This window comes from Thalassophryne amazonica, chromosome 10 (assembly GCF_902500255.1).
Source record: "Thalassophryne amazonica chromosome 10, fThaAma1.1, whole genome shotgun sequence".
NCBI lineage: Eukaryota > Metazoa > Chordata > Actinopteri > Batrachoidiformes > Batrachoididae > Thalassophryne > Thalassophryne amazonica.
In genome coordinates, this window is record NC_047112.1 from 35,092,066 (window position 1) to 35,119,199 (window position 27,134).

At 41.5% G+C, this 27,134-nt stretch overlaps 1 protein-coding gene across 2 annotated transcripts in view; it reads left to right on the forward strand.

Annotated features, from left to right (window-relative positions):
- The first annotated feature begins 6,185 nt into the window (after positions 1-6,185).
- Positions 6,186-27,134, forward strand: part of LOC117518597 (guanine nucleotide-binding protein G(q) subunit alpha) — an 89,911-nt gene continuing 68,962 nt past the window's right edge. For both annotated transcript variants that reach the window (XM_034179770.1, XM_034179771.1), the window contains exon 1: positions 6,186-6,321. In XM_034179770.1, coding sequence (XP_034035661.1) covers positions 6,186-6,321 — 136 coding nt within the window. The remainder of the gene's footprint in view (positions 6,322-27,134) is intronic.

Here is a 27,134-nt window from a genome sequence, read left to right on the forward strand (position 1 = left end):
CATCGGAGAGAGGCACAGTCATCTGCAAATATTATAGTCCATGGAGACTCCTGTCTGATCTAATCCATCAACCTGTCCATTACCACTGCAAACAAGAAAGGACTCAGAGCTGATCCTTGGTGTAATCCCACCTCCACCTTGAATGAGTCTGTCATTCCTACTGCACACCTCACTGCTGTCACACTATCCTTGTACATGTCCTACATTACCTTCACATACCTCTCTGCCACTACAGACTTCCTTATACAATACCACAACTCTTCTCTTGGCACCCCATCATAAGCGTTCATAAATCCACAAACACACAATGTAACTCCTTCTGACCTTCTCTGTACTTCTTCATCAGTACTTTCAGAGCAAACATTGCATCTGTAGTGCTCTTTCTTGGCACAAAACCATATTGCTGCTCACAGATCTTCACCTGTTTTCTAAGCCTAGCTTCTACTGCTCTTTCCCATAACTTCATGCTGTGGCTGGTCGTAAACTAAACCAGAAAATATTCATATTTATGAAAAACTGGAAAAAAGATTCAAAACAATATATAGATGATCAAAATAATTGTAGATTAATTTGAATAGTCTTTTCATCATGGATCAATCATTGAAACTCTTAGTACAGTTGAGATCTAGCTTGTTGGCAGAAGTATGCACTATGTAATAGGAATAAACTGACACTGTTGTTGTGGAAAAAATAACAACTGTAATTTATATTTTTGTGGTCTTCCATTTGAGGTAAGACAGCATTTCTGACTAGGCCACCCAAATGATTTCATCTAAATTCACAAGCACAAAGGAAAGAAATGTTTTATTCTACATTTGTAGAATCACAAAAACTTTTCTTAAAAACATCAACTGAAAAAGACAATAAAAATGCTTCAAAGCTGAAATAAAGAAAATAACAATATATGTTTTTGTGATGCATCTGTTCCATACTGATCGTAACCAAGCTGTGCGCATATGTGACGTTAGACTTTGTATTGGCATTTTGAAGTTGAGGTATTTTCTTTGCAAAATAGAAAAAAACGAGGAAGCCGTGACGTCAAACTGTGACAGCAGCCTGTTTGCTTTGTCAGTATTCTATGTAAAAGCATTCGGTGATTAAAGATTGCGACAGATACACACTAGTACACAGTGAATGAGTGTGTTTGTTCGTCTCTCTGTGTTTTAAAGAACTGCAGTCTGACTGAAAGCTCACTGGTCAGCCTCTGATCTCATGAGTCATGTCTGGAGATTTTCTTGATCATACCAAACATACCAGTGGTGACTGACAACTGAAGCGTTTCATGAGCTCAGGTTTTATGTTCGATGTGTTGCAGCAAATCAGTTTAAACCTGCTGCTTTGAACAATGTACAACTGATTGTACACTGCTGAAGGGGAGTTTGGTTTCTATTGTTACATGCAGACACATTTATTGGAGAAAAGTCTCCAAATAAAATATTTATAGTTAGAAAAAAATAGAAGGTTATGAAAACATGCTGATCTCAGTTCTTTCACATTCAAATTGACATGGAAATCTTTCAAAGTTTCAGACTTGTCTTATTGTCTCTTGGTATTGCACCTACATAACATGTCCACAAGATGTCGCTTGGATCAAACGCTTTACATGTTGGAGTCACACTTGAATTTGAAAATTAAAATGATTGCGACTTCTTGCTGCAACAGGCGCGAAGATAATGTTGACCAGAAATATTTGTTTGGGTCACAGCAGCGATCATCTTCATCCAGATATTGAAGTTGAGCATCATTCCAGCTGACGCATGGATCACTCTTTGACTTGGGAGAACATATGACCGGAAATAAAAGGAAAACTTTTGCGTTTGCAGACAATCATCTTTCTTTATTTCACTTTTATTACCATATAATTTGTTGTTATTTATGGTTGTTACACCTGTACCTGGAGCACATGTAGTGCAGCAGATAAGTGAAACAATCCTTCACTTGGTGATGCAAGCATTAAATTTGGCATGAATGTATTTCATAAATCAGTGTTTGAGAAAAAAGTGCTGGCCACTTGAAAATCCAGTATGGCAGCCAGGTAGGGGTCAATGAAGAATTACACAGGGGTCAAAATCTAAAAACGCTCCAATCATATTGAAAAGTATAACACATTATTTGTCTGATCATAAATATTCCAAAAAGGTATAGTTTGGACTATCTATGTCTGACTGTTATGGAGTTATGGGGTAAAAACAGCAAGAATGTTGACAAAGGTCAGTTTCAGTTTGTTTCAGTTTGGTCAAAAGATAAAGTTGCCCCAATTTTGGTAAAATGTGATGCAAATTATTGGTTGTTTTAATAGGGTTTTAAAAAGGAATAGTTTGCACCATGTGTCATGCTCAGTTGTCACATTACAGGGTAACATATGTCACATGCCATAGAATCCAGTGGACGTCAACATTGTTTGACATTTACTTTGCAAACCAAGCATTCAACACAGTCAAAACTATTCCATTTATTAATCCTATTAGTTCAACCAATAATTTGCACCACGTTTTACCAAAATTGGGGCAACTTTATCTTTTGACCCCTATACAAACTGAAACTGACCTTTGTCACCATTCTTGCTGTTTTTACCCCATAACTCCATAACAGTCAGACATAGATCGTCCAAACTATACCTTTTTGGAATATTTATGATCAGACAAATAATGTGTTATACTTTTCAATATGATTGGAGCATTTTTAGATTTTGACCCCTGTGTAATTCTTCTTTGACCCCTACCTGGCCGCTGTATTGGATTTTCAAGTGGTCAGCACTTTTTTCTCAAACACTGATTTATGAAGAACAGTCATGCCAAATTTGATGCTTGCATCACCAAGTGAACAATTCTGGCCAGAAATCATACTTATCTGCTTCACTAATGAGGGAGTTTTGTTTTCAGTCCTGTGTGTCCCTTTGATTGTGAACAAAATAACTCAAAGGTGTTTTGATCTGGTTTAGATCACACTTGGTTGAATGGTTGAAGGTCAACCCAGGTCAAAGTGATTTCATTTAGAGAGGCACGGGGGAACAGTTAAAAGTCAACATCCAGAATCATAGTCCAGATGTGTATATCATTTGCCCTTTGGTATCCTTATGTACTTTGAGTCAAGGCTGAACACTGTGAAAATTAAAAGTTGATAGGACTAATATTTTTGGAGAAATTAGCAATACTAGTTAACAACAGTGAACAATGGATGTTATGCTGCAATGCACCATAGGAGTTCGGGGTTTGGGGCTTTTAAATGTTATTATGGTTAATGTTAGTTTAACACATTTGTTAGTGTTACTGATTTATTGTGAATTTATAGTTCAATTGGTTTAGTCAGTTAAGTGTCATGTTGCTGTTACCATGAGTGGCAAGTGTAGTGTGGTGTGTGTGCGCATAACTTCGATCATGCACAAACGTGGGAGAGGTGACATTCTGGACTTGCACACCATTCCAGCAGGGGGCGGTAAATCATCTATATATTAAATGTGAAATGGCGTCTGTGTACATGTGTGTGCGTGATTTTATTCAGTAAATTTAATGTAAGTACATAATACAATTGTAAATAAGTTAAAAATACATGGATGACACAAGAAAGTGAAAACACTTATTTCCATTTTGGTCCATTTAAAAATCAAATGACAAAATAGAAGTAATAATACAATAATAATAACTAGCATGTTGCCAGAGGGGATCCATGGGTAGCGCGGTGCATTCTGGGAATTGCAGGGGGCTGCCAGGGGGATTATAGGAAACGTTAAAGTGCTGAATGGGTGCATCTTCCTTCATGTAGAACAGGAATTACATCAGAAAAGGCATTCACTAAACTTTTGTGTGGGATTTTGGTTGGAGGTGGAGGAGGAGGAGTGGGACACCACCTGTCCTTGGGTGATCTTGAAAGAACAAACTAATCTGGAATTACTTTTGAGGAACTGGTTAAAGATACACACGTGATTACTTTTAAACACTTTACAGTGTGACGGCACAGTGTTGCACTTTTTGAGTGCCCCTTCTTATTTTTTAAATTAGTTTTGCAGCCCCTCATGAATGTCATAAAATACAGCAAAATTAGTTAAATTCTGACCCTTGTATAGACTGAGGTATCTGCTTGTGTCCAACCAGAAAAAATAATCATATACTCTCCTATAAAACACACATCTCTCAATTAGAAACCTGAGGAAATTATTTAAGCATTTTAAATCTATATTTTTGTTTTGTATGAATGACTGTAACTGTGTAGCATAATGTGTAAGTTACATCACAAAGTAAATGCCTTTATGTTTGGCATTGCAGGTTTGCCAAATAACACAAGAAACTTTTGTTATCCTAAAAAAAGTGGGAAGAATGTCATTTCAAATATTGACGTTATCAGTGATGAACCTGTTTTGTTTGACAGATCATTGTGTTTTGGCTTCAGAGAAAACTGGATGTGATATTCTAGGCATATACATTTTTGAGGCATGTTTATGGTTTGAAGTACATGTGGGTATTCGTTGACAAAAAAATGTGACATCACAATTCGTACTGAGGATGTCAGAAGTAAGCGTTTGTTATTGAATTTGTTATAATTGTTTGTAAATGTGACAGTAAAATAAAACAAAAAACATTTTTTACAGTATATAACTGTGCTGCTTTAGTTTGTAATTTGTAATAACTATGATTTGTGTGTGTGTGTGTGTGTGTGTGTGTGTGTGTGTGTGTGTGTGTGTGTGTGTGTGTGTGTGTGTGTGTGTGTGTGTGTGTGTGTGTGTGTGTGTGAAGGAAAACTTCACTACCATTCCTTCAGAGTACTGACTCTACACAGATATTTGAAATTAATTTTGAAAACTTTACTTCAATAACACTTAGAACTGTTAGAAAGCCAAATATTTGCTCCTAATTTGAACTTTTATACCACAATGAATTACTTTGGAAGTGTCATACCCATAAAAATGTAAGAAGCTAGAGAATTAGAATTAAATTCTTGTCTTAATATAGTAATGTTAATGTTTTTTTGTGTGTAAATACATCTATTTACCTTAACAACAAAAACAACTTTGACAGATGGGCGTTGCCCGCGAGTCAAACGTCAGTTTCTTCTCCAGACACGCCCTTCAAAGGAAGACTTCCTCTCAACCAAACCTACAAAGTAACCTCATCCCGGTTAATCCCGCCTCGAACGCCCCCGATCTCTGTTTTCATTTGTTCTGACGCTGTCAATCAATTACATCCCAAGAAACGTCACCAACGACGCCACACTGGGGTTGAGGAGTGGGTGAATATCTGCAAAGCGCCACAAAGGAATATACATTTATCGGAAGCGATAAACTGCACTAATTGCAAGGGCATATTTGAATCTTTGTGTTTGTCAGCTTTTTGGAGAATGCCAGTTTGATTCGTTGGTCGTCTTTCGCCAGGTTCTACTATCTGAATTTTAGACTGTTGGCTGCATTTCTAAGGATGGCTAGCTGAGCTAATTCATGCTAGCTAGCAATTAGCCTGCCCATTTAGCTATCCGGGGTGATTTGGCTTGCAAATACATTTAAAGAGGATAAATGCGCTGACTGTAACAGGAAAGCGCCGGGTTTATTGTCTGACGGCTTGAAGCTTGTTGGGTTTTAGAGATAGCTTGCGTTTGTTGAGCAAATGGGCAGTTTTGCGGACGCAGTTTGCCGCTGCGCGGGCGGACAGTGCTGGTTTCGGGGCGGCTAGCAGCCAGCGGTGGAATTGTGCAAATGTGGAAGTGTAATCCAGCGGTGTGTCCCACTATCTCTGGGACCTACGACCGAAAATAAAATCGGCTACTCGCCTGCACGGGAAAGTGGTTAAAAAGCGTTAACACGATTTAAAAAAATATCTATTAAAAGAATCTTGGTTATAGCGTCAGCGACATTTAGCCTGAAGGCTATTTAGCGACTTGCCTAATTTAGTCTCTTTTATGGTTATTTGTACCTACTGCAGTCGCCTTGATAACTTGAGGACATGTTGCAATGCAAATTTCCTGAGATCAGCTGTCAGTGCCTGTAGCCTGGGGATTTACACAGGAGTTTGTCTAAGCTGCCTATCAAATATTTGACACTTAACAGTACTTTTACCATCAACAAGGAAGGCCGCATTCTACACCCTACTTGGATATCGGTGTCTGGACATCTGTTGTAGGAAACGGTTTGTTTTATTTGGGATTGCCTGTGTGACCTGTGGGCCTCTGGTTAGACAGGCTTTTTGGCTCATGTGGTGATGACTTTAGACCCCATGATGGCTTGTTGCCTGAGTGAGGAGGCAAAGGAGTCCAAGAGAATCAATGCAGAGATTGAGAAACAACTCCGGCGGGACAAGAAAGATGCAAGAAGGGAGCTGAAACTTCTTCTCCTGGGTAAGCATGCATAATTCAAACTGTTATCACACTTATCCTTGCACTCTCAATGTTGGTGTGGCCTGCATTTGTTTCAAGACTCGAACCAGGCATATGGGATTAGATTGGTGCCAAACGTACTAATAATGTTTGGCACTTAATATGCAAAGCTCTTTATTTGTTTTCAGTGGTTTTTCTTCTACATCCATTTATTTGATTACACTACATGTTCTTTTTACTACACAACTGGACTGGATGACATGACCTTTTCAGCAACATTGACATGACATGAATGCTGCATTTACATTACATTGACAAGACAGGCAAACACTGCACACCACAGTAACCCAACCTCAGTGTAAAACAAAGTATTAAGTATGTCTCAGAAGATAGGTTTTGTGGCATTTCGTAGTTTAATAATGTCCCAAATGGTTGTGTAATTAGTTGTACCAACAATGGGTCTCCAGTGTTTCTCTTAAAGTGTTACAGGGCTGACAGACTGTCAAAGCAATGACGATCACTGCCAGATGTGTGTGTTGATTTGGATGCTAGTCATTTTAGCACATCCACAGCACTGTGATTATGGCTTGCCTTGTCTTCTGTGGAGGAAATGTTCTTGGAAGTGATTTGACAAGCTGTAGTAGAGGTCAGTTGACAGCAGCACAATGTTTAACAAGAGTGCTCTGAGAACACAATAATCCCTTGTGGTAAATGCTGCTTTGGTGCAACTGCTTGGAACATTCTGATAACATTTCAAGGTATGTGATACTTGATTTCAGAATGCAGGCACCCACTCCTGAAACAGATGGAGTCTGGATTTGTTAATCAAGGTCCATCACTCTGGTAAAATGGGCCCAACTTGAACAATAAAATAATATGCGTATTACCAACCTATAACAAGGACTTGTACCAAGTATCATAAAATCCTCTTAAGAATGTGAGAAGAGTTGCTTTCAGAAAGCTTATACCCTTTTTGGGACAGACAGATTGATGGACAGAAATCACCATGACATAATGCCCCTTCGGCCAGCAGGGAGTAAAAATTCTGGTTAAATATCCAGCTGTCAGCATCAAAGTTGGTAGTCAGCACTTTCAATGCAAGGTGGCAGAAGTCAGAATCTGACATTTGCTCTACAGATTTGGACTGCTGAGAATGTAAGTCAGACGCTCCACCTCATCTTTCCTTGAATATGTCTTGTGCAGTGCATGTCTTTTCTCATGAAACACTCTCACCATTCACGTTAAAACTTCTCAATAACTCCTGTTTCACTCCAGACATTTATGTTGCTGAAGGCAAAGTGTAATTTAAATAAAAGGTGTAACACTGTATTTGTTACCTCTGCCAATGATATTGGAGGAGGTTATGTTTTCACCCGTTTGTGTGTTTGTTTGTCAACAGCCTGGAGCCCACAATTTTTCATATACCATTTTATATATATATGTGTGTGTGTGTGTGTGTGTGTTCATGTTCAGACGGCTTTCGGTGAGGATACTGTCGGCGTCACACAGATTAAGGAGCATTACAACCAGATTAAAGACGGCCCATAGCGGCAGAGGGCGCGCCACGCTCCGAGCCGTCATTGACAGGCTGAAATGACCAGATCATTTCCAAAGTGAAGGCTGTGTTGATCCGGGACGTCTTCTGACTACCAGAGAAAGTGCAGAAGAGGTGTACATCAGCACTTTTGCGGCACATTCCACTGTTACAGGAGATTTTGTAATGAAAGACATGCGGAGGAATTTGCACGTTGGGACGGAGCCGCAATGGCGCACAGCAAAAAACACGTCTGTGTTGGAGGTCTCACTTGACAAGTTGTGACATTCCCAGCTGTTACACAATTTCTCGGATACTCACTCGACTGAAAAGCCACCGAAATCCATCTGAATCTTCAGAATGGTTTCCAACACGGACGTGCTTTTTGCTGTGCACCATTGCGGCTCCGTCCCGACACGCAAATTCCTCTGCACGTCTTTCATTACAAAATCTCCTGTAACAGTGGAATGTGCCACAAAAGTGCTGATGTCCATCTCTTCTCTGGTAGTCATACGACGTCCCGGATCAACACAGCCTTCACTTTGGAAATGATCTGGTCGTTTCAGCCTGTCGATGGCCGCTCGGAGCGCGGCGCGCCCTCCGCCGCTGTGGGCCGTCTTTAATCTGGTTGTAATGCTCCTTAATCTGTGTGACACCGAGAGTATCCTCACCGAAAGCCGTCTGAATCTTCCGAATGGTTTCCACCTGGCTGTCTCTCACAGTATCTGGAAAAATTTGATTCAGCGCTGCTCCAATCGCTCAGCCATTTCCCTGACAATGAAAATCCGATGAGGGGGGTGGACCAGTGCTCACTCAAAGCCTGCCCACAGGCGAATGACGCAACCGACAGGCGTGAAAAAACTCACGCATGCGGACGAAGGTTCAAGCTTGGCTGATGCAAGCGCACATGATTCAAATTCATATAGTTTAAAAAAAATAAATAAAAAGGTCGGATAGTTTTCTGACAGACCTCGTGTGTGTTTTTATTTATATATATATACATATATACACACACACATATATATATTTTTTTAAGTTTTTTACTGAAAAGTCATATCTGAATAGGCAGAGGGCAAAGTCAGGAAAATTCTTGGAAAATTAGAAAAAATCCCTATCTTTAACATTGAATAATTTTTCAAAAATTTGTAACTCTACCAAAAAGATCAAATTTCTTTGATATTTATGTAGGATGTATCCTTTATCGACTGATAAAATTTCATCCAGATTACGGATTTTGTGGCCATTTAAATTTAACATTAAAAAACACATTTAATGTATATTTTGTGTTATATCTTAATCAAGCATGCCCCAATCACTCTCATGTTTGAAAGTGAGGTGCAGACTGGCACTCACTATCGCCTGACAGTTTGACCCAGATGTGATCAGGATTGTGGGTTTTATAGACATTTGAATTTAATATTGAAAAGCCCATTTGGTGTACATTTTTCATTATACATATCTATATTTTGAGTTATGAACTGGATACATTAATTACTTAGTAGCAGATTTTGTTACATCTGCTTCAGGTCACATTTTGAGGCATTCACCGTCAAATGGACTTCCTCATCAAGGACCCCTCAGAGTGGGAAGATGACCCATCATTCCAGTCGTCACAGCAGGTCCTGGATAACATTGCTGCTGTCAATGATTTTGCTGAGCAAGAAGTTTCACTTGTCCAGGATTACAATCAGATCCTAACAAAGGATGAACAGCAGCGCCAATACCTGCTGCAAGTTGAGTGGCATCGACGTCAGTTCCCGGAGGCAAAGAAAATCTGAACCAAACTCCACTCCTCATGACTGTTGGTTTTCACCAAATAGGTGGACAGTGATATGTAACACTTTGTTTCAATATGTATTTCATTTGTGAACAGCTACATTATTATTGCTGGTTTGCGCTTATATGCTCAACCATTGCGATTTCCGCCCCGTGTGCAGCAGTGGCTAGAATAGTTATCGAAAAAAAAAATTTTGCGCAAAACATTTTCTCATCAAGATGAACAATTTTATCAGAAAGCACCTTAAGAAAGTCACATTATTATTTTTGGCATACTGTAGAGGATCACCCTTATATATATATATATATATATATATATATATATATATATATACACACACACACACAGTGGTGTGAAAAAGTGTTTACCCCTTTGAACTTTTACATGTCAGAAATTTTTTAGGACATCAAAATATTCAGGCTTTGTATATTAAAATTTATAAAATTATCCCCTTTAAACTCACAGTGAAATGTAATCTGTACATCATAAATTAAAAGAAAGAAAAATCTAAAAGCTACAATGATTGTGAATAAGTAAGTGCCCCCTTTAGTATAGCACATGTAAACCATCACTTTTATATCCAGTTTTCTTGGGACAAGTCAGGATGGATACATGAACATTGCCAAAACATTGATTATGTCTTGGACTTTATTTACATGAATTATGAAGAAATACAAACAGTATGATACCCTATGGTAAATCTGTGTGGAGTAGACAGTTTTCAGAAACTGAGTGACTGTACAAGAAGGAGATTAGACAGGAAAGCCTTCATTTTATAAGGCAGACAATTGGGACGCCTGACTGTACTGATTGAAACTGCTGGTATGCAGTGCATCTAGGGATGGGTATTAATAAGATTTTATCTATCGATACCATTATCAATTTTGCTTATCGATCTGATTCCTTATTGATTCCCTTATCGATACCTCTTGTGAATTTTCTGTGTACTAAAAGTAGGCTTTACCGGTTTCCTATGTCAGCAACATTTTATTGAGTCTTAAAGTAAATAAATACGAAATTGGTCACTGGATCTTTAAATTCTGGGCATAATAAAATCTACATGGTGGATTCTTCATTTCTGAACATAAATAGAAATAAACAAAATTTGTAGTTTTTGTCAAAAGCATTTCCTTTCAGACATTATTGGCATGAATATTTTTCCATACATCTGAGCTGAGCGTCAGGATGTAATTCATAAAGAATGCAAGACGTCTCATTTTGGGAGGAAAAAAATGTTTGTCGACTGTGGTTTATTGTCTGTATTACATTGTTTGTAAAGAGGTGGCATTTCATTTAAAGCAGCAATTTTTGAAGTTATTAATTCAGATGGAACTCTCTCGGCACAGAGCCGCACATAGTTTGGAGCTGTGCCAACGGAGGACGATTCTCGTTTCTTGACTGCAACAAGCCAAGAGTCCCAGTTAGTGACTTTAATCCACACAAAGTGATTCACGATTGACATATTTTAATGGGTTTGAGAGGGGATAAGAAGCAGATATACCACTTCTGAAGAGCAGCGGATCGAAGCATTGCTTCTTTGGGTCATGCTTCAAAGTAGAGTCGCACTGCAGAGTAGAGCATGACACGGGAGTGGATTTTCACTCCCGTCCCATCCCGCTCCCAGAAAAAAAAATCCCATCCTGTCCCAATCCTGTATAGATGACTCCCAATCCCATCCCGCTCCCACTCAAAATCAGTCCCACTCCCATCCCACTCCCATATGTCTTGCGCCATGATGATCAATCAGGGACTGAATATGTAGTAACGTGGGGATGTCTGGAGTTTGTCTGAAGATGTGAACATGTCCTGTCTCTGGTAGCAGCCTGTGAGCAGTACTTATGTCTCTTTTGTCCTTTATTTCACAATTATGACAGAGTTTTTGGAGGTAGCAGCAGCCCCACAGCAAGCAGCGGAGTTTCTTTTTATTTTTATGTTACGTGCGCGCGCAAGCGAATGGAGATTATTTTACTTATTAACTACACAGATATATAATAAAACAAACGGTCACTGGTTTCTAAACACAATTATGACCGTTTTTTGGTGGAAGAGCGAGGTGCAGCAATTAGCGGAGTTTCTTTTTTTTTTCCTATTTGATGACGCATCGGTGCGAATTTTCGTAGCAAAAGCAGAGCGACACACCGGGCGAAGGAGGCGCGTCCACGCGACCCCCGCGAATTTATAACGTCTGATCGCACCCGGTGTGAAAGCGGCATTAAATAGATGAAAATCATCATCTATTTTTGGCATTCCCGCGCCTGCCCGCTCCCATTCATTTTTATTCCCGTCCCATCCCAATCACGGGATTGATAAAATTTTGACTCCCATCCCGCGGGAATCACGTGACCCACGGGAATTCCCGAAAAATGTCATCCTCTACTGCACAGCGGCTGATTAGAGACCCACTGCAGGGTCTGTATTCAATGTAGAGGAATGATCATTTTCCCGACAAGCACCCTCAAAAACGACGGCTGCTCTGAAGGACCATTAAGCAAAAATAGTGGATTGAATCATTTCTTAACGATACCGAAATGAACTGGTTCTCGATACCCAACCCAAAGTGCATCCAGAAAGTATTTACAGTCTTATGTTCGAAAATGGATTAATTTTTTTTCCCTCAATTTTACACACAATACCCCATAATGACAATGAGAAATTTTTATATATTTTTTGTGTAGATTTTTGCAAATTTATTAACAGTAATATAACTAAGAAATCACACATACATATGTATTCTCAGCCTTTGCTGTTAAGATCAAAATTGAGCTCAGGTGCATCCTGTTTCCACTGATCATCCTTGATATGTTTCTGTAGCCTAATTGGAGTCCAACTGGGGTAAATTGTGTTGATTGAACATGAATTCATAAGGCACACACCTGTTTACATTTAAGGCCCCACAGTTGACAGTGCATGTCAGAGTACAAACCAAGCAGGTCTACAGAATTGTCTGTAGACCTCCAAGACAGGATTGTATCGGCACAAATATGGGGAAGGGTACAGAAACATTTCTGCTGGTTTGAAGGTCCCAGCGAGGACAGTGGCCTCCATCATCTGTAAATGGAAGATGTTTGGATCCACCAGGACTCTTCCTAGAGCTGGACGCCTGTCTAACCTGAGCAATCAGTGGAGAAGGGCCTTAGTCAGTGAGGTGGCCAAGAACCCAATGGTCACTCTGTTAGAGCTCCAGCATTCCTCTGTGGAGAGAGAAGAACCATCCAGAAGGACAACCATCTCTGCAGCAATCCACCAATCAGGCCTGTATGGTAGAGTGGCCAGATGGAAGCCACATCGCAGCCCGCCTGGAGTTTGTTAACCTTCAGGTACCTGAAGGACTCTCAGACCAGGAGAAACAAAATTTTCTGGTCCGATGAGACAAAGATTGAGCTCTTTGCTGTGAGTGCTACGCGTCAGGTTTGGAGGAAACCAGCACCATCCCTACAGTAAAGAGTGGTGGCAGCATCATGCTATGCAGATGTTTTTCAGCAGCAGGAACTGCAGACTAGTCAGGAGTGAGGGAAAGATGAATACAGCAATGTACAGAGACATCCTGGATGTCAACTTGCTCCAGAGCACTCCTGACCTGAGACTGGAGTGACGGTTCATCTTTCAGCAGGACAGTGACATTAAGCACATCCATGATATCAAAGGAGTGGCTTCAGGACAATTCTGTAAATGTCCTTGAGTGGCCCAGACGAGAATCCCATTGAACACGTCTAGAGAAATCTGAAAATGGTTGTCCACCGATGATCCCCATCCAGCCTGATGGAGCTTGCTGCAAAGAAGAATGGGGAAAAACTACCCAACGACAGGTGTGCTAAGCTTGTGGCATTATATTCAAGAAGACTTGAGGCTGTAATTGCTGCCAAAGGTGCATCAACAAAGTGTTGAGCAAAGGGATTGAATCCTTATGTACATTTGATTTCTTATTTATTTTTTAATTGCAAAAAAAACAATCATGTTGTCATTATGGGGTGCTGTGAGTAGAATTGTGATGGAGAAAAATGAATTTACCCCATTTTGGAATAAGGCTGTAACCTAAAATGTGGAAAAAGTGAAGCACTGTGAATACTTTCCAGATGCCCTGTAGTAGTGGTCATGCATGCAAAACGCTGCAGCTGCAATTGCTTTGTTTAAACTGTACTTGTATGCTTTGCATATCAGAGCACATGCAAATTCTCTGGTAACATGGTTCATTTGGTGGTTATAACATACAGTGTGGAAAGTAAGTACTTGAACACCCTATGATTTTGCAAGTTCTTTCACTTAGAAATTATGGAGGGGTCTGAAATGTTCATCTTAGGTGCATGTCCACTGTGAGAGACATAATCTAAAAAAAAAGAAGCCGGAAATCACAATGTATGTTTTTTAAATCATTTATTTGTATGTTACTGCTGCAAATAAGTATTTGAACACCTGTGAAAATCAATGTTAATATTTCGTACAGTGGCCTTTGTTTGCAATTACAGAGGTCAAACGTTTCCTGTAGTTTTTCACCAGGTTTGCACACACTGCAGCAGAGATTTTGGTGCACTCCTCCATACAGATCTTCTCTAGATCTTTCAGGTTTGGAGTTTCAGCTCCCCCCAAAGATGTTCTGTTGAGTTCAGGTCTGGAGACTGGCCAGGCCAGTTGCCCTGGCTGTATGTCTGGGGTCATTGTCATGCTGGAAAACCCAGCCAAGACCCATCTTCAATGCTTTTACTGAGGGAAGGAGGTTGTTTGCCAAAATCTCGCAATACATGACCCCATCCATCTTCCCTTCATTACGGTGCAGTCGTTCTGTCCCTTTTGCAGAAGAGCACCCCCAGAGTATGATGTTTCCACCCCCATGCTTCACGGTTGGAATGGTTTTCTTGGGGTTGTTCTCATCCTCTAAACATGGTAAGTGGAGTTTTTTTCCAAAAAGCTCTATTCTGGTCTCATCTGACCACATGACCTTCTCCCATGACTCCTCTGGATCATCCAGATGGTCACTGGTGAACTTCAAACAGGCCTGGACATGTGCTGGCTTGAGCAGGGGGGCCTTGCTGCCCTGCAGGATTTCAAACCATGACAGCATCATGTGTTACTAATGTAATCTTTGTGACTGTGGTCCCAGCTCTCTTCAGGTCATTGACCAGGTCCTCCTGTGTAGTTCTGAGCTTTCTCAGCATCATCCTTACCCTACGAGGTGAGATCTTACATGGAGCCCCAGATCGAGGGAGACTGACAGTCATCTTGTGTTTCTTCCACTTTTTAATAATTAATCATAACAGTTGTTTTCTACCAAGCTGCTTGCCTGTTGTCCTGTAGTCCATCCCAGCCTTGTGCAGGTCTACAGTTTTGTCACTGTTGTCCTTAGACTGCTCTTTGGTCTTGGCTATGGTGGACAGGTTGGAGTGTAATTGATTGAGAGTGTGAACAGCTGTCTTTTATACAGGTAACAAGTTCAAACAGGTGCAATTAATACAGGTAAAGAGTGCAGAATAAGAGGGCTTCTTAAAGAAAACTTAACAGGTCTGTGAGAGCCAGAATTCTTGCTGGTTGGTAGGGGATCAAATACTTATTTGCAGCAGTAACATACAAATAAAAGTAAGTCCCTTCAGCTGCTCCCTTGTTTGCACTCGGGGTCGCCACAGCAAATCCAAGGTGGATCTGCATGTTGATTTGGCACAGGTTTTACGCCGGATGCCCTTCCTGACGCAACTCCACATTACATGGAGAAATGTGGCAGGGGTGGGATTTGAACCCAGAACCTTCTGAACTGAAACCAAGCGCATTAACCACTTGGCCACCACCCCTGCTTAGTAACATACAAATAAATTATTTAAAAAAAATCATACATTGTGATTTCCGGATTTTTTTTTTTTATATCATGTCTCTCACAGTGGACATGCACCTAAGATGAAAATTTCAGACCCCTCCATGATTTCTGAGTGGGATAACTTGCAAAATCGTAGGGTGTTCAAATACTTATTTTCCTCACTGTCAGCAGACAGGCTAAAGATTTAAACCTTGTAACAATTTTGAATGAATGAAATGTAATAACAGGAAAATTTTAAGGCAGGAGCTTTGTCCTTTTTTTTTTCCCAGACAGGACAGACCAGGTTCATGCTGGAGCCTGTTGCAGAAAGCAGGTTCAGCAAACCCTGAGTGGAAACCTGCACTCTGGGTTGGCTAATTCTGAACTGTCAACCAGTGTTTTCAGGTTCATAGCAGGCAATCTGAGTTCCTTCATGCAACTGTGTGTGCAATTTAGAGGTGGGATGATTGAGCTAAAATTTTAGCAGTTTTTCCAATTTCGGCACTGTATGAATTGACTTGAGTGCTGCATTCATTCATAAAGCACAGAAATTCCGCTTCTCGCCCACAATCACTGCAGACAGCTCTGCTGCTTATGCCTACTACTTTGCTCAGTTTTCACAAAAGAAAACAATTTGCATTATATTTTAATTTTACCTTAAACTGTAGCTGCATAAAAATATCTGAGCAGCCATATGTTTGTGTTTCTGGGTTCATTGAGATGTGCTGCACGCATGTTTTGGCTTGTTTTCACTGCCCAAATACTTATGGGCCTGACTGCAACACAAGACCATAAATTTACCATTTTGCAATCATGAAATTTCCCACAATAATTACAAAGTTACATTTTCTTCAAATTGTGCAGTCCTAATAATAGTATTGGCGATGGTGGTGGTGATAATAATGTACTTTCAACATTTCTTAGCATGTAAAATGGCATGAAAGTATTGTGTACATTTTTAAGGAGGGCAAATTAATTCATATGTACAACCCCACTTCCAGTGAAGTTGGGAAGTTGTGTAAAATGTAAATAAAAACAGAATACAATGATTTGAAAATGCTCTTCAACCTATATTCAATTGAATACACCACAAAGACAAGTTATTTAATGTTCAAACTGATAAACTTTGTTGTTTTTGTGCAAATATTTCCTCATTTTGAAATGGATGCCTGCAACACGTTTCAAAAAAGTTGGGACGGGACAACAAATGATTGGGAAAGTTGATGAATGCTCAAAGAACACCGAATTGGAAACAGGTGAGTGTCATGATTGGGTATAAACGGAGCATCCCCAAAAGGCTCAGCCATTCATAAGCAAAGATGGGGCATGGCTCACCACTTTGTGAACAACTGTGAGAAAAAATAGTCGAACAGTTTAAGAACAATGTTTCTCAACTTTCAAATGCAAGGAATTTAGGGATTCCAGCATCTACCGTCCATAATCATAAAATTCAGATAATCTGGAGAACTTCACATAAGTGGCAAGGCCTAAAACCAATATTGAATGCCCGTGACCTTCGATCCCTCCGGCGGCACTGCATTAAAAACTGACATTGTGTAAAAGATCTTACCGCGTGGGCTTAGGAACACTTCAGAAATCCACTGTCAGTTAATGCAGTTTGTCGCTACAAGTACAAGTTAAAACTCTACCATGCAATGCTAAAGCCATACATCAACAACATCCAGAAACACTGCTGTCTTCTCTGGGCTCGAGCTCATTTGAAATGGACAGACACAAAGTGGAAAAGTGTGCTGTGGTCTGATGAGTCCACATTTCAAATTGTTTTTGGAAATCATGAACGTCGTGTCCTCAGAGCTCTTTGAATCGAAAATCGATTCTGAATCGAATCGTCACCCCAAGAATCAGAATCGAATTGAATCGTGAGTTGTTGTACGATTCACATCCCTAATAAACATTATATTTCGTTGAGACGTAGGCCTAATTTATCCAATGTAAATTGTCACTTACCACGGTCCTGTTTTTTTTTTCTTTTTTTTTCAGATGGAAGTTTTGACCCGGGCATTAAATGAGGCAGGTCTCGATTCAAGGTCAGGCTTTTACTTAAGGAACTGCGCAAGCCTAATTGGTGCTGGGGAGGCCCCATATCTTGTTCTGCGCCTTCTGGCTGGAACTAATCCAGTACATACATATAACATATAACAGATTTTGTCCATTTTATACATAATGGCAGATTTTGATTATAACGGACAAACTTTTCTGGTCCATATGCGAGTTTTACTGCATGCATTTATCTGCTGAACTATTTGGTGCCGACCTGTTTTCTTTGTTGAAGCGGGTTGTGAATGATTTAATTGGACCGGGGTGAAAACTGACCAGATAGGGGAATGATGATGAACAGACTGATCTGCAGTGGGTGTGATGGCATGAGCCGGTGGAGAATACTGTAGTGTGAGTGATAAGTGGAAATTCTCGTCACAGTACTCCCCTGACATGCTCCATTTTCTTGTTTTATTATAGTATATGGCGTCTTTAATATAAGAAATGTAGCTCAAAAATACTTTAAAGGCCCTTAAATTTGCTTTAGTGTATAAAATGAAGTCTGTCTAAAATGAAGTTTCAGCATAATGAAATTACTTCTATCTACTTTGCTTAATATAATTTATTAAGTCCAGAGAGCCTGTCACTTACCAAGGTAGGCCACGTGGTGGTTTCTCGTTGTGTAGACGACAGCTCCAACATCCCCTGCTTCAGAGTGTGTCTGTATTTTTCACCTCTGTCTGCACCAGGTACCTGGTATGATCTTCACTGTTTAACACACTCTTGTGTGTCAGGTGTAGGGTTGGGTATCATGAACCGGTTCTTTTCAGGAATCGTTAAGAAATAATTTGATCCACCAACATCAAATCCTTTTTGCTTAATGATTCCCTTATCGTTCCTTCAGAGCGGCTGTTGTTTTTGAGGGTGTTTATCGGGAAAACAGTCATTTATCTGTGCTGATTGCAGACCATGCAGCGGGTCTGCAGTCAACCTTTTCTGCAGCAGCTCTGCGTGAAACTTGAGCCAAAGAAGCAGTGCGCCGACCCGCTGCTTCTAGTGATGGGATGATGATACCTCAAGGAGTGTATTGACACACTACACAGACTGTCGGCACTGTGTTGACACTGTGTTGGTCACTCAGTAGTGACCCCTGCAGTAGTTATAAAATCATTGCAGGTAAATAAGATGGAAAAGTTACCGTGCTGCAAACGCAACGGCAGCCTGTGAAATAGTTAATTGCCAGATTAACTATTTCACAGGCAGATTAAATATGATGAGATCATATTTTATTTAAAATATGATCTCATCATTGCATAATTTCATGTGGTCAATTTGTGTGTCGAGTTAAGCTGTTCATGAGAAGAGTTTAAAATTTGCTTAAAACCTTGTTTGTGTAAATGTTAAACTGAGTTGGTTTGGAAAATATAGCAAATTTGTAATAAAATTCAGTTAAAATTTGTAACGTGTATGGAAATTTAAGTGTTAAAGCATACGAAATAAAAGACTGAAAATAGATTCATTTATGCATTTTTATTGAAGAACAAATGTTTCTGAAGTGTCTCTGCTCCAAGGCGATTTCTCCTCTTACACAGCAGTTCCCCTGCCTTAGAAAAAACTCTTTCAGGGTACAGATGAAGATGGTGAGCATAAAAATTTCAGTGCGAGTTGATAAAGGTATGTATATGTTTTCTGGTTATTCTTCCAGTATTGTAAAGGAGTACAAACATATCTAATTGGAAAAATAACAGTAAACAATGCCGAAAGGAGAAAAAGATTTATCTTATTTGGCGTCAAAAGATCAAAATTATTCCAGACTGGGGAAACGTCTTTGAACGTGTCATGAAGTCAGTGGAGCAAGGTGAGGGCAAGCAAAAATCCACCAGCAAAACTCCATCCAACAAATCCGCAACATGTCGATACAGTTTGTTTCCTTATAAACGCAATTTGGCGCAGCACAGCTGAACGACACAGTTCCTCTATCGGTCACGTGATTTTTTTTTTCTTTTTTCTTAAAGCGATACGCGCACCGATACGGGGTTTCACTCGTGTGCTCGGCACAGTGTTGACGCACCACTGTTGTTCATCCCATCACTAGCTGCTTCATTGCTTCACTGCTTTTTAGAAGCGGCAAGTCCGCTTCTTAACCACTCTCAAAGCCTTTAAAAAATGTCAATCGTGAGTCACTTTTGTGCAGATTAGTCACTCACTGGGACTCCTGTCTTGTTGCGAGAAAGAAACGAGAATCATCCTCCGTTCTGTTTGCACAGCTCCAAACACTGCTGCTGCTCTCTGCCGAGTCAAGTTAGAAAGACAGAGTCCGGTTGGAATTAATAACTTCAAAGCAAATTGCTGTTTTAAATAAAAAGACACCTCTTTCCACACATTGTAATACAGACAACAAACTATAACTTTTTTTTTTTCTCCCAAAATGAGATGTCCATATTTTATGCATTACACCCTGACATGCAGCACAGCCGGCTGAGCTCAGCTCAGAGTTTATGGAGGTACATTTGTCATTATTATCTGAAAGTAAATGCTTTTGACAAAAACTACAGATTTTGTTTATTTCTATTTATGTCCAAAGATCTAGAATCCATCATGTACATTGTCGTGGTTTGTCTTTAGTCTTCTCAGGATGTCATCTTTTAGATAACACAAACTAATTGCAAGTGATATGCTAGAAAAGGACACAACACTTTAGAATAATTCAGCCTTAAGCAAGATAAAATGCACAGAGTTTTTAAGTTTATTTAAGCCTTCGACACAGAGCTTAGACAAACTGAGTCCTCTAGAGAGACTGAATATGTGACAACCGTGCTCATCTATTTATTGGAGACCCGCGGGCATCGCTCCTCCTTCGACTTTTTTATTTATTTCATTCCCAAGACATGGTTTTCTATTGGAAGCGTCCTCTAGTGAACCCTAAGCAGGTGTTAGGCCATTATTTCAATGTGACAAACGCTCCCATTAAAACGTGAAGGATTTACAACTGATTTTTTTAAAAGACCTTCAGCCACAGGTGCAGCTGGCCTGAGGCCCCCCGCACGTGGCCTCAGCCACAGGTGCAGCTGGCCCGAGGCCCCTGCACGTGGCCTGCGGGAAAGCACCTAAGAGGCCTTGGAAAGCCCCTGATAGACTGAATGACTAATAGAGCCCTTTTTTTTGGGTTGAACACCTGCTAGTTCAGCCAGAGGACATACAGTTCAGATCAGGACACTTGATAGTTCATCATAGTTCAAATAAGGACCTAAAAATCCTTCTACAGTCCCTCCTCTGGGACTCGAAAGAGTCCCATTACATCAACTATACTCTTGGGTTGTTTACTGACAAGACATCCTCATTTATGCATTGCAATAAAAAAGAAAAACACATCACTCGAATTACTGATAACTCTGGTGCGGATATGAATATCAGTGATACTTCACACGGTAAATATATTGAAGTGCAGGTGAACCTACATACTAAGGCACAAGGTGATCAATTAGCTGGATTATATCAACGCAAGGTGACATTCAAACATTGAGTTTTGGTGTAATTCAAGGCACTTAAAATGGCCACATAAAACAAGTTACAGCAACCTCTTAATCATGGCAAAGTAAAGGCTTTACATTGACATCAGTGCAACCAATCATCTTCTGGCATCTATTGTCTCACTCAACCAGAGGCTCCAACCCATTATACTTGGTTCTACATATTATTTTGTTAAAGAGTCACACATTTATTACTTAAATGCATCAAATAACCCCTACGTTACCACTATTTAGTCAACCAATCAAGAAAGTATTCTAAGGTTAGCGCAGCTATGTCTAGTTAAATGATAAACACAATAAATGGTTTCCCTTCATGTCCGTCCTTAAGTCATTTGCCTTAGTCAATCATATAATGGTTTTCATTATAGGCCATTTCTCAACATTTTCCACTTTGTTTTTCTTCTTTTTCAGCTTGTTTTCTAATGCCCTTTTTGGCCAGACGCCAAATTTAGGCGATGCATGTCTCTTGAGGCATGCTATAATTTAAGAAAAAGGGGTCCCTATGGTGCATCTTTACTACTAAATCTCCAAACACGCCGTGTAAGGGTCCCCTTTTTATAACTTTGCAATGTGATATCTATGTGTACGCATTTAGCTTTATCTGTGTTACGCAGATGATGGTAAGGACAGACATTTACCCGACCTTCGTTACTAACATATATCCTTCTTTGGATTTCTGGAACCAGTCCGCAATTCAAACTCAAGAACCAAGATCATAGTCCGTTTTCAGTGCCATTACGTCAGTCCGCGCTCCTCAGCATTTACTCAGCGTCTGAAGTTTTGGGAGAAGTTGGGGAATATGGGGAGGTTGGCCTTTCAGGGGTAGTGGGGGAAGGATCAGGAATTCTGGCTTTCAGACAGTCGCGCAGTTCTCTGATGGATCTTTCCAGCTCCTTGTGCTGCTTGGCCAGGTTGTACAGGGCCCCCAGAGAATTCTTGCCCACATTCAGGGTGGTGGTGGCCAGCCCTAGCTGTTCCCTTTCCATATGCTCCATCATGCTGGCTAGCATGTCCATACTAGACAGAAGACCACACAGTTGAGTATGGAGGCCCTCCTGAGCACAAGAGATGTTGGCATTGTCACGGTGTATCCTTAAAAGCTATGCAGCTGTCTGACTCAGTTGTGGCATGATTTCCTCAAATAGCCCATGGGGAATGTGATTTGTGAGGGGCAGGAGCTGCTCCAAGGTTTTTGGAACAGACTCTTGTGGAAGACGAAGCTCTCGAACCAAGATTGCCATGTCCAGTGGGGTGACCATGACCAGATTAAGGTTGTGCAGTCCAGGGGACAGGAAGTACATGGGGGAAGGCATTTCATGTGTGGGGGGAGTATTGTTGATGTCGCACAGGCAAGTGGTTGGGACACTCTGGGCATTTAGCAGCCTGTACAAAGCTCCCCTCTGTCCTGGTGGGTGAGTTCGGCTAAGGTCCACCCCTGCTGATCCTCCTCCAGAGGCACTGGGCTGATCAGAATATCTCTCCTGCCTTGGGGGTGGAAAGCTGGGGACAGGTCCTAGCAGTGAATTGGGTCTAGGATGCGCTCGGGCAGTTGCTGCATATGGCCGACCTTGGCTGCCTCCCCTGGAGGGTATCGTTGCCACTGGCACATGTGACTGTCTCCATGGCATCTGCGGAAGGGGTGTGTTCCTGAGTCCAAAGGGTCCTTCAGGTGATGGTGGAGTCCTCGGGCCGACTCTTGCTGCAGGCAGATTCTGTGAAGCCGTCATCGCCAGGTGCTGGAACGATGAAGATCCTTCTGTTGCCAACTGGTTTAGCTGCTGGATGGAAGGCGGCTGTGGCGACCAATCATGTCTCGACCATCCCTCCTGTATATCCTCTTCTCCAAACAGTTCTGAGAGTCCAATCAGACTTGATAGAGGCAGATCAGGCATAGGTCCCTGATCAGGGGAGTCTGGTCTCTCAGCCATACTCCTGTGTCCTAGTAATATACATATACGTTCATTATTACAGCTCCATGTCATTCTTTCAGATATTGTGAGCCCCAAACAGTGAAAACAGTGGGCCAATATTCATTCCATTCCCTACAATGTATCCAGAATCGTCAGTTTCATTTCTCCCTCCTATGGAGTTACTTAACAGTTCCTGTTGCATCTCTTCAAGTGTGATTAAGAGCTCTGTCAAATTTCCGTCTTCCCCTGTACGCATGGGAATAGCTGTGCAACATTCGGTGGCTTTGATCATAATACAAACTCCTTGTTCATCAGCCATCATCATCTCGATAGCTAATCTATTTTGCATTGTCATTAGCGAGGTGGCGTGCAGTTGTTCGGTTAAGGCTCCTACTGCTGCCAATGTCCAGTTCAGGTATCTTTGCTGATTATACCACAAGTAATTAATCCACTGCACCTCCTGGAACCTAGAACGGATTTTTGGAGTAACCCCGAACAGCGCCAATGCCCATCCCCATTTATCCGCATCTTCATCTGCTTTAACTCTGCTACTGTCTATGGCTTCTAACTGTCGGGGTATCCCTTCTGGTATCCCGTTTCTTACTGTGACGTTGTAGTCTGTTTTAAGTGTCATTATTCCTCTTTTCTTACGAAGTTTCTGTGGCATGGGTTGTATTGAATTTGGCATGTCAATTACTGTTATAGCTCCTGTGAGCATCACAGGAGCACAAAGGCCTTTCCAATTAGGGGACAGCGATGACAGGAGTTTCCTTCTTTGTCCGCATATCCAAAAGATGTCAGCTAAGGGTACCGTTCCCTTAGCTAAATTTGGAGTAGATACCCATGAAGCATGGGTGAGATTCAGTCCAATTACAGACCCCCCTGTGGCCGGTACTATTTGTTCACACTGTATGCCTGCTGCTGGCAGGGTGTGACAGACGGTAATGTTCCATGCGGTTTTGGCCGGTTTGTATTCTTGCTGCTTTTGCATACACTGTATGTGGTGTTTTGGCTGGGTCGTCCCTACCTGCCAATCGCTTATGTATTGTGCTACTAAGCCTTTAGCTATACAGAATGGGTGTATCATCCCTTTCTCTATTTTAATCATAGGTGGAACGGTTCCTTCTGTACTTAGAGGCACTGGACAAAGTTTACTGTCGGCAGCATATTTTTCATCACCTACTGCCATTTTCATAACACATTGTGTATAGCATTCTGCTTGGTCTGAGTTATGTTGGGGGCTCCTATAACAGGTGTTGATATCAGGTAGGGGTTTAGCCTGAAGTATCACACCTTTCCGGTGACAGGCTATGCAAGGCTTTTCACTGAGCTGCCTAGCCGAAAATTTCAACCATTGGTAAAATAGATTTGTCTTCAACCCTTGTGTGCGGGCTAGGTCTGTACTGGGATCCCATCTCCCTAAGTGACTGCTTGTTTCTAGGCTTCTAATTGTCCTCTTTTTCCTTGGTTTGATTTTTACCCGTTTTGTGGCTTCATGTACTGTAACAGTTACGTCTTGCTTGGTTTCCCTGCATCCTCTTTTATCACAAATTACCTCTATGTTGAGTGTTCCCTCCTCTTCACATTTGATGCTAATGGCTTTGCCTAATATATAATCCCCCAGCTTTCCCTGTATTCCTATGTTCTTGTAGGCTTTTGATTTAATGTATACCAAATTATATGTTTTTCCTGTGTTTAGAATGCCTTGTTTAGCTGCTATTGCGGCCATGGCCACGGCACAGTCCGTTGTATGTTTTGGATGTCTATTTTCTCCCATACTGACCACCAGTAGTATTGTCAATCCCTTGAATAATTCCTTAATCATTGTTCTGGTGACTGTTGAGATGTGCTACTAGATGTGCTACTGAGTGAGCCGTCACTAGATGAGCTGTCACTAGGGATGTGTGGTGTATCTGTGCTTTGTCTGGGTTGTACTTCCTGCGGTTCTTCTGTCGGTAAATCTACTGAGTTGCTGTCCGAGTCTGATGTCTCCTGTGGCCTGTCTATCTGTCGGTCTGTATCTCTGTCTGTCTGTTGGCCTGCGTCTCCAGTTGTTTCTGAGTCTGCATCTGAGTCTGTCGCTGCTCTATCTGGCAGGGATCCACTACTCTGAAGCTGTGCGTCGTCTTTTGTTCAATCAGTCTCTGTGAGCGCCTTGGCCAGTGTTCGCCTGGCTGCAGGGAGGCGTGGCCTTCCCTCGGTGCTTCTTCTGGCTGCAGGGAGGCGTGGCCGTCCCTCGGTGCTGCTGTAGGGTCTCTGGCTTCTCTTGCTTCCCCCCTTGGCCCGGCGGCTCTGCCAAGACGAGCTTGCCGAGGCCGCAGGGGCGCTGGGCCACCAACCCTACAGCAGTGGTTTAAATGAAACCAAGTGTCCTTACCATCTACTTTGACTGCTGTATGTGAGGCAAGAATAACTTTAAAAGGACCTTCTCGGCGGGGCCTGTCCCACTTCTTTTTGAACACTTTGACGTAAACCAGATCACCAGGCTGGATGCTCTGATTTTCGAGTGGAATCTCTGCTTCTCTGTCTTCTGTAGCACCTTTGACCTGCAAAAAGATAGTTTTGTGTATTTGGGTTAACTGTCTCAGATAATTATGCCATTCGTCTTGTAGCTGCTCCAGCGATGGTCCTTCGTAGGGTCCTCTCAGGTATGGAATAGGCATCGGCCGACCTGTAAGAGCTTCAAATGGTGTCAAATGGGTTAGTCGGTTAGTTTGTGAGCGCATTGACAATAAAGCAAGCGGCAACGCATCCAGCCAGGTTAGTTTGCCATTGCTGTCTGCTATGATTTTTGCTAGTTTGTTCTTTAAAATGCCATTAGCCCGTTCCACCGCCCCATTTGATTGAGGGTGATAAACACACCCAAACTTCTGTTTGATACCCAATTGTTTGAATGTTTCTTGTGTAACCTTGGCTACAAAAGCCCTACCGTTGTCAGATGAGATAGTATCTGGAATGCCAAATCTTGGAAAGACATCTCGGCACAAGAATTTGGCTACCGTTTTATGGTCTTGATCTGCAGAGGCTACTGCCTCAATCCATCGGCTGAACCTGCATATCACTACCAAAACATATCTCATTCGTTTAACTCGGTTTTCAGCTCCCACGTCTATGAAATCCATCATAAGATGTCTGAATGGCCCATCAGGGACCGGAATGTGGGCTAAAGGGGCTGTGAATGATTTCCGGACATTGTACTGTGCACATACCTCACACTCATTCAACAAACGGTCCACTGTAGCTGCCATATATGGTGACCACCAGACAGCTTTTAGTTTGTTCATAATTTGGACTCGCGAACAATGATCGGGTCCGTGGGCCCAAATGATTGCATGTCGTAATAAATTGGTGGGTAACACAAAATGTCCATGACTACTGCGCCACAGCTTGTCCGCTGGCCCCTGACTGCGTGTCTCAATAGCGCCTCGTTTAACCCACATTCGTTTTTCTTCTCCACTGGCCCTACTTTGAGCCACTATCAGTGCGTTAAGTGAAACCAGTGGGGCACAATCTTGGATGGTTAGCAGGGGAAACATATTTTCTCCTTGTGCTCCTTTGCGAGCTGCGTCATCTGCTAAGTTGTTACCTTGAGCTATGATGTTATTATTCTTTTGATGACCTGCACATTTAATGATGGCTACCTCAGACGGTAATTGGAGAGCTTGTAACAGTTGGGAAATCGCTTCTCCATGAGTGACAGGGGTGCCATCTGCTCTCAGGAATCCCCTTTGTTTCCAAATGTTTGCATGTACATGACATACGCCATAAGCGTAGGCTGAGTCTGTGTAGATATTAACACGTTGATCCTTAGCTATCTGGCAAGCCATAGTTAAGGCTTTGATTTCTGCCAGTTGGGCTGAACAAGGCTGATCAATTCCTTGGGACTCCAGTAATTCAAAGGTCTCGCCATCCGTGTTTAATCTAACAATCCCCATACCCGCATGCAATCCCGCAGCATCCCGAAAGCATGAGCCATCCACGAACAGGGTTAGATCTGCATCTATGGCGTGATTATACAAATGTTCTCTGGCTCTCAAAAATTTCTCTGTCTCTGCCACACAGTTATGTGGAGTACCATCTTAACGGTGTGGTCAATTTGGTGGCGGGATTCACCGTGTGACAACGTTGTATTGTTATTTCTGGAGCGGACAACACAACTTCATATCCAGTGCGTCTAACTTGTGTTAAGACAAAACGTTGACTGGTTAGCAGGGCATGTAACTGATGCGACGTGTACAACGTTACTGCATGTCCCATGATTATGGATGATGCTTTTTGAAATGCAAAGGCAGCTGCTGCTAGACCC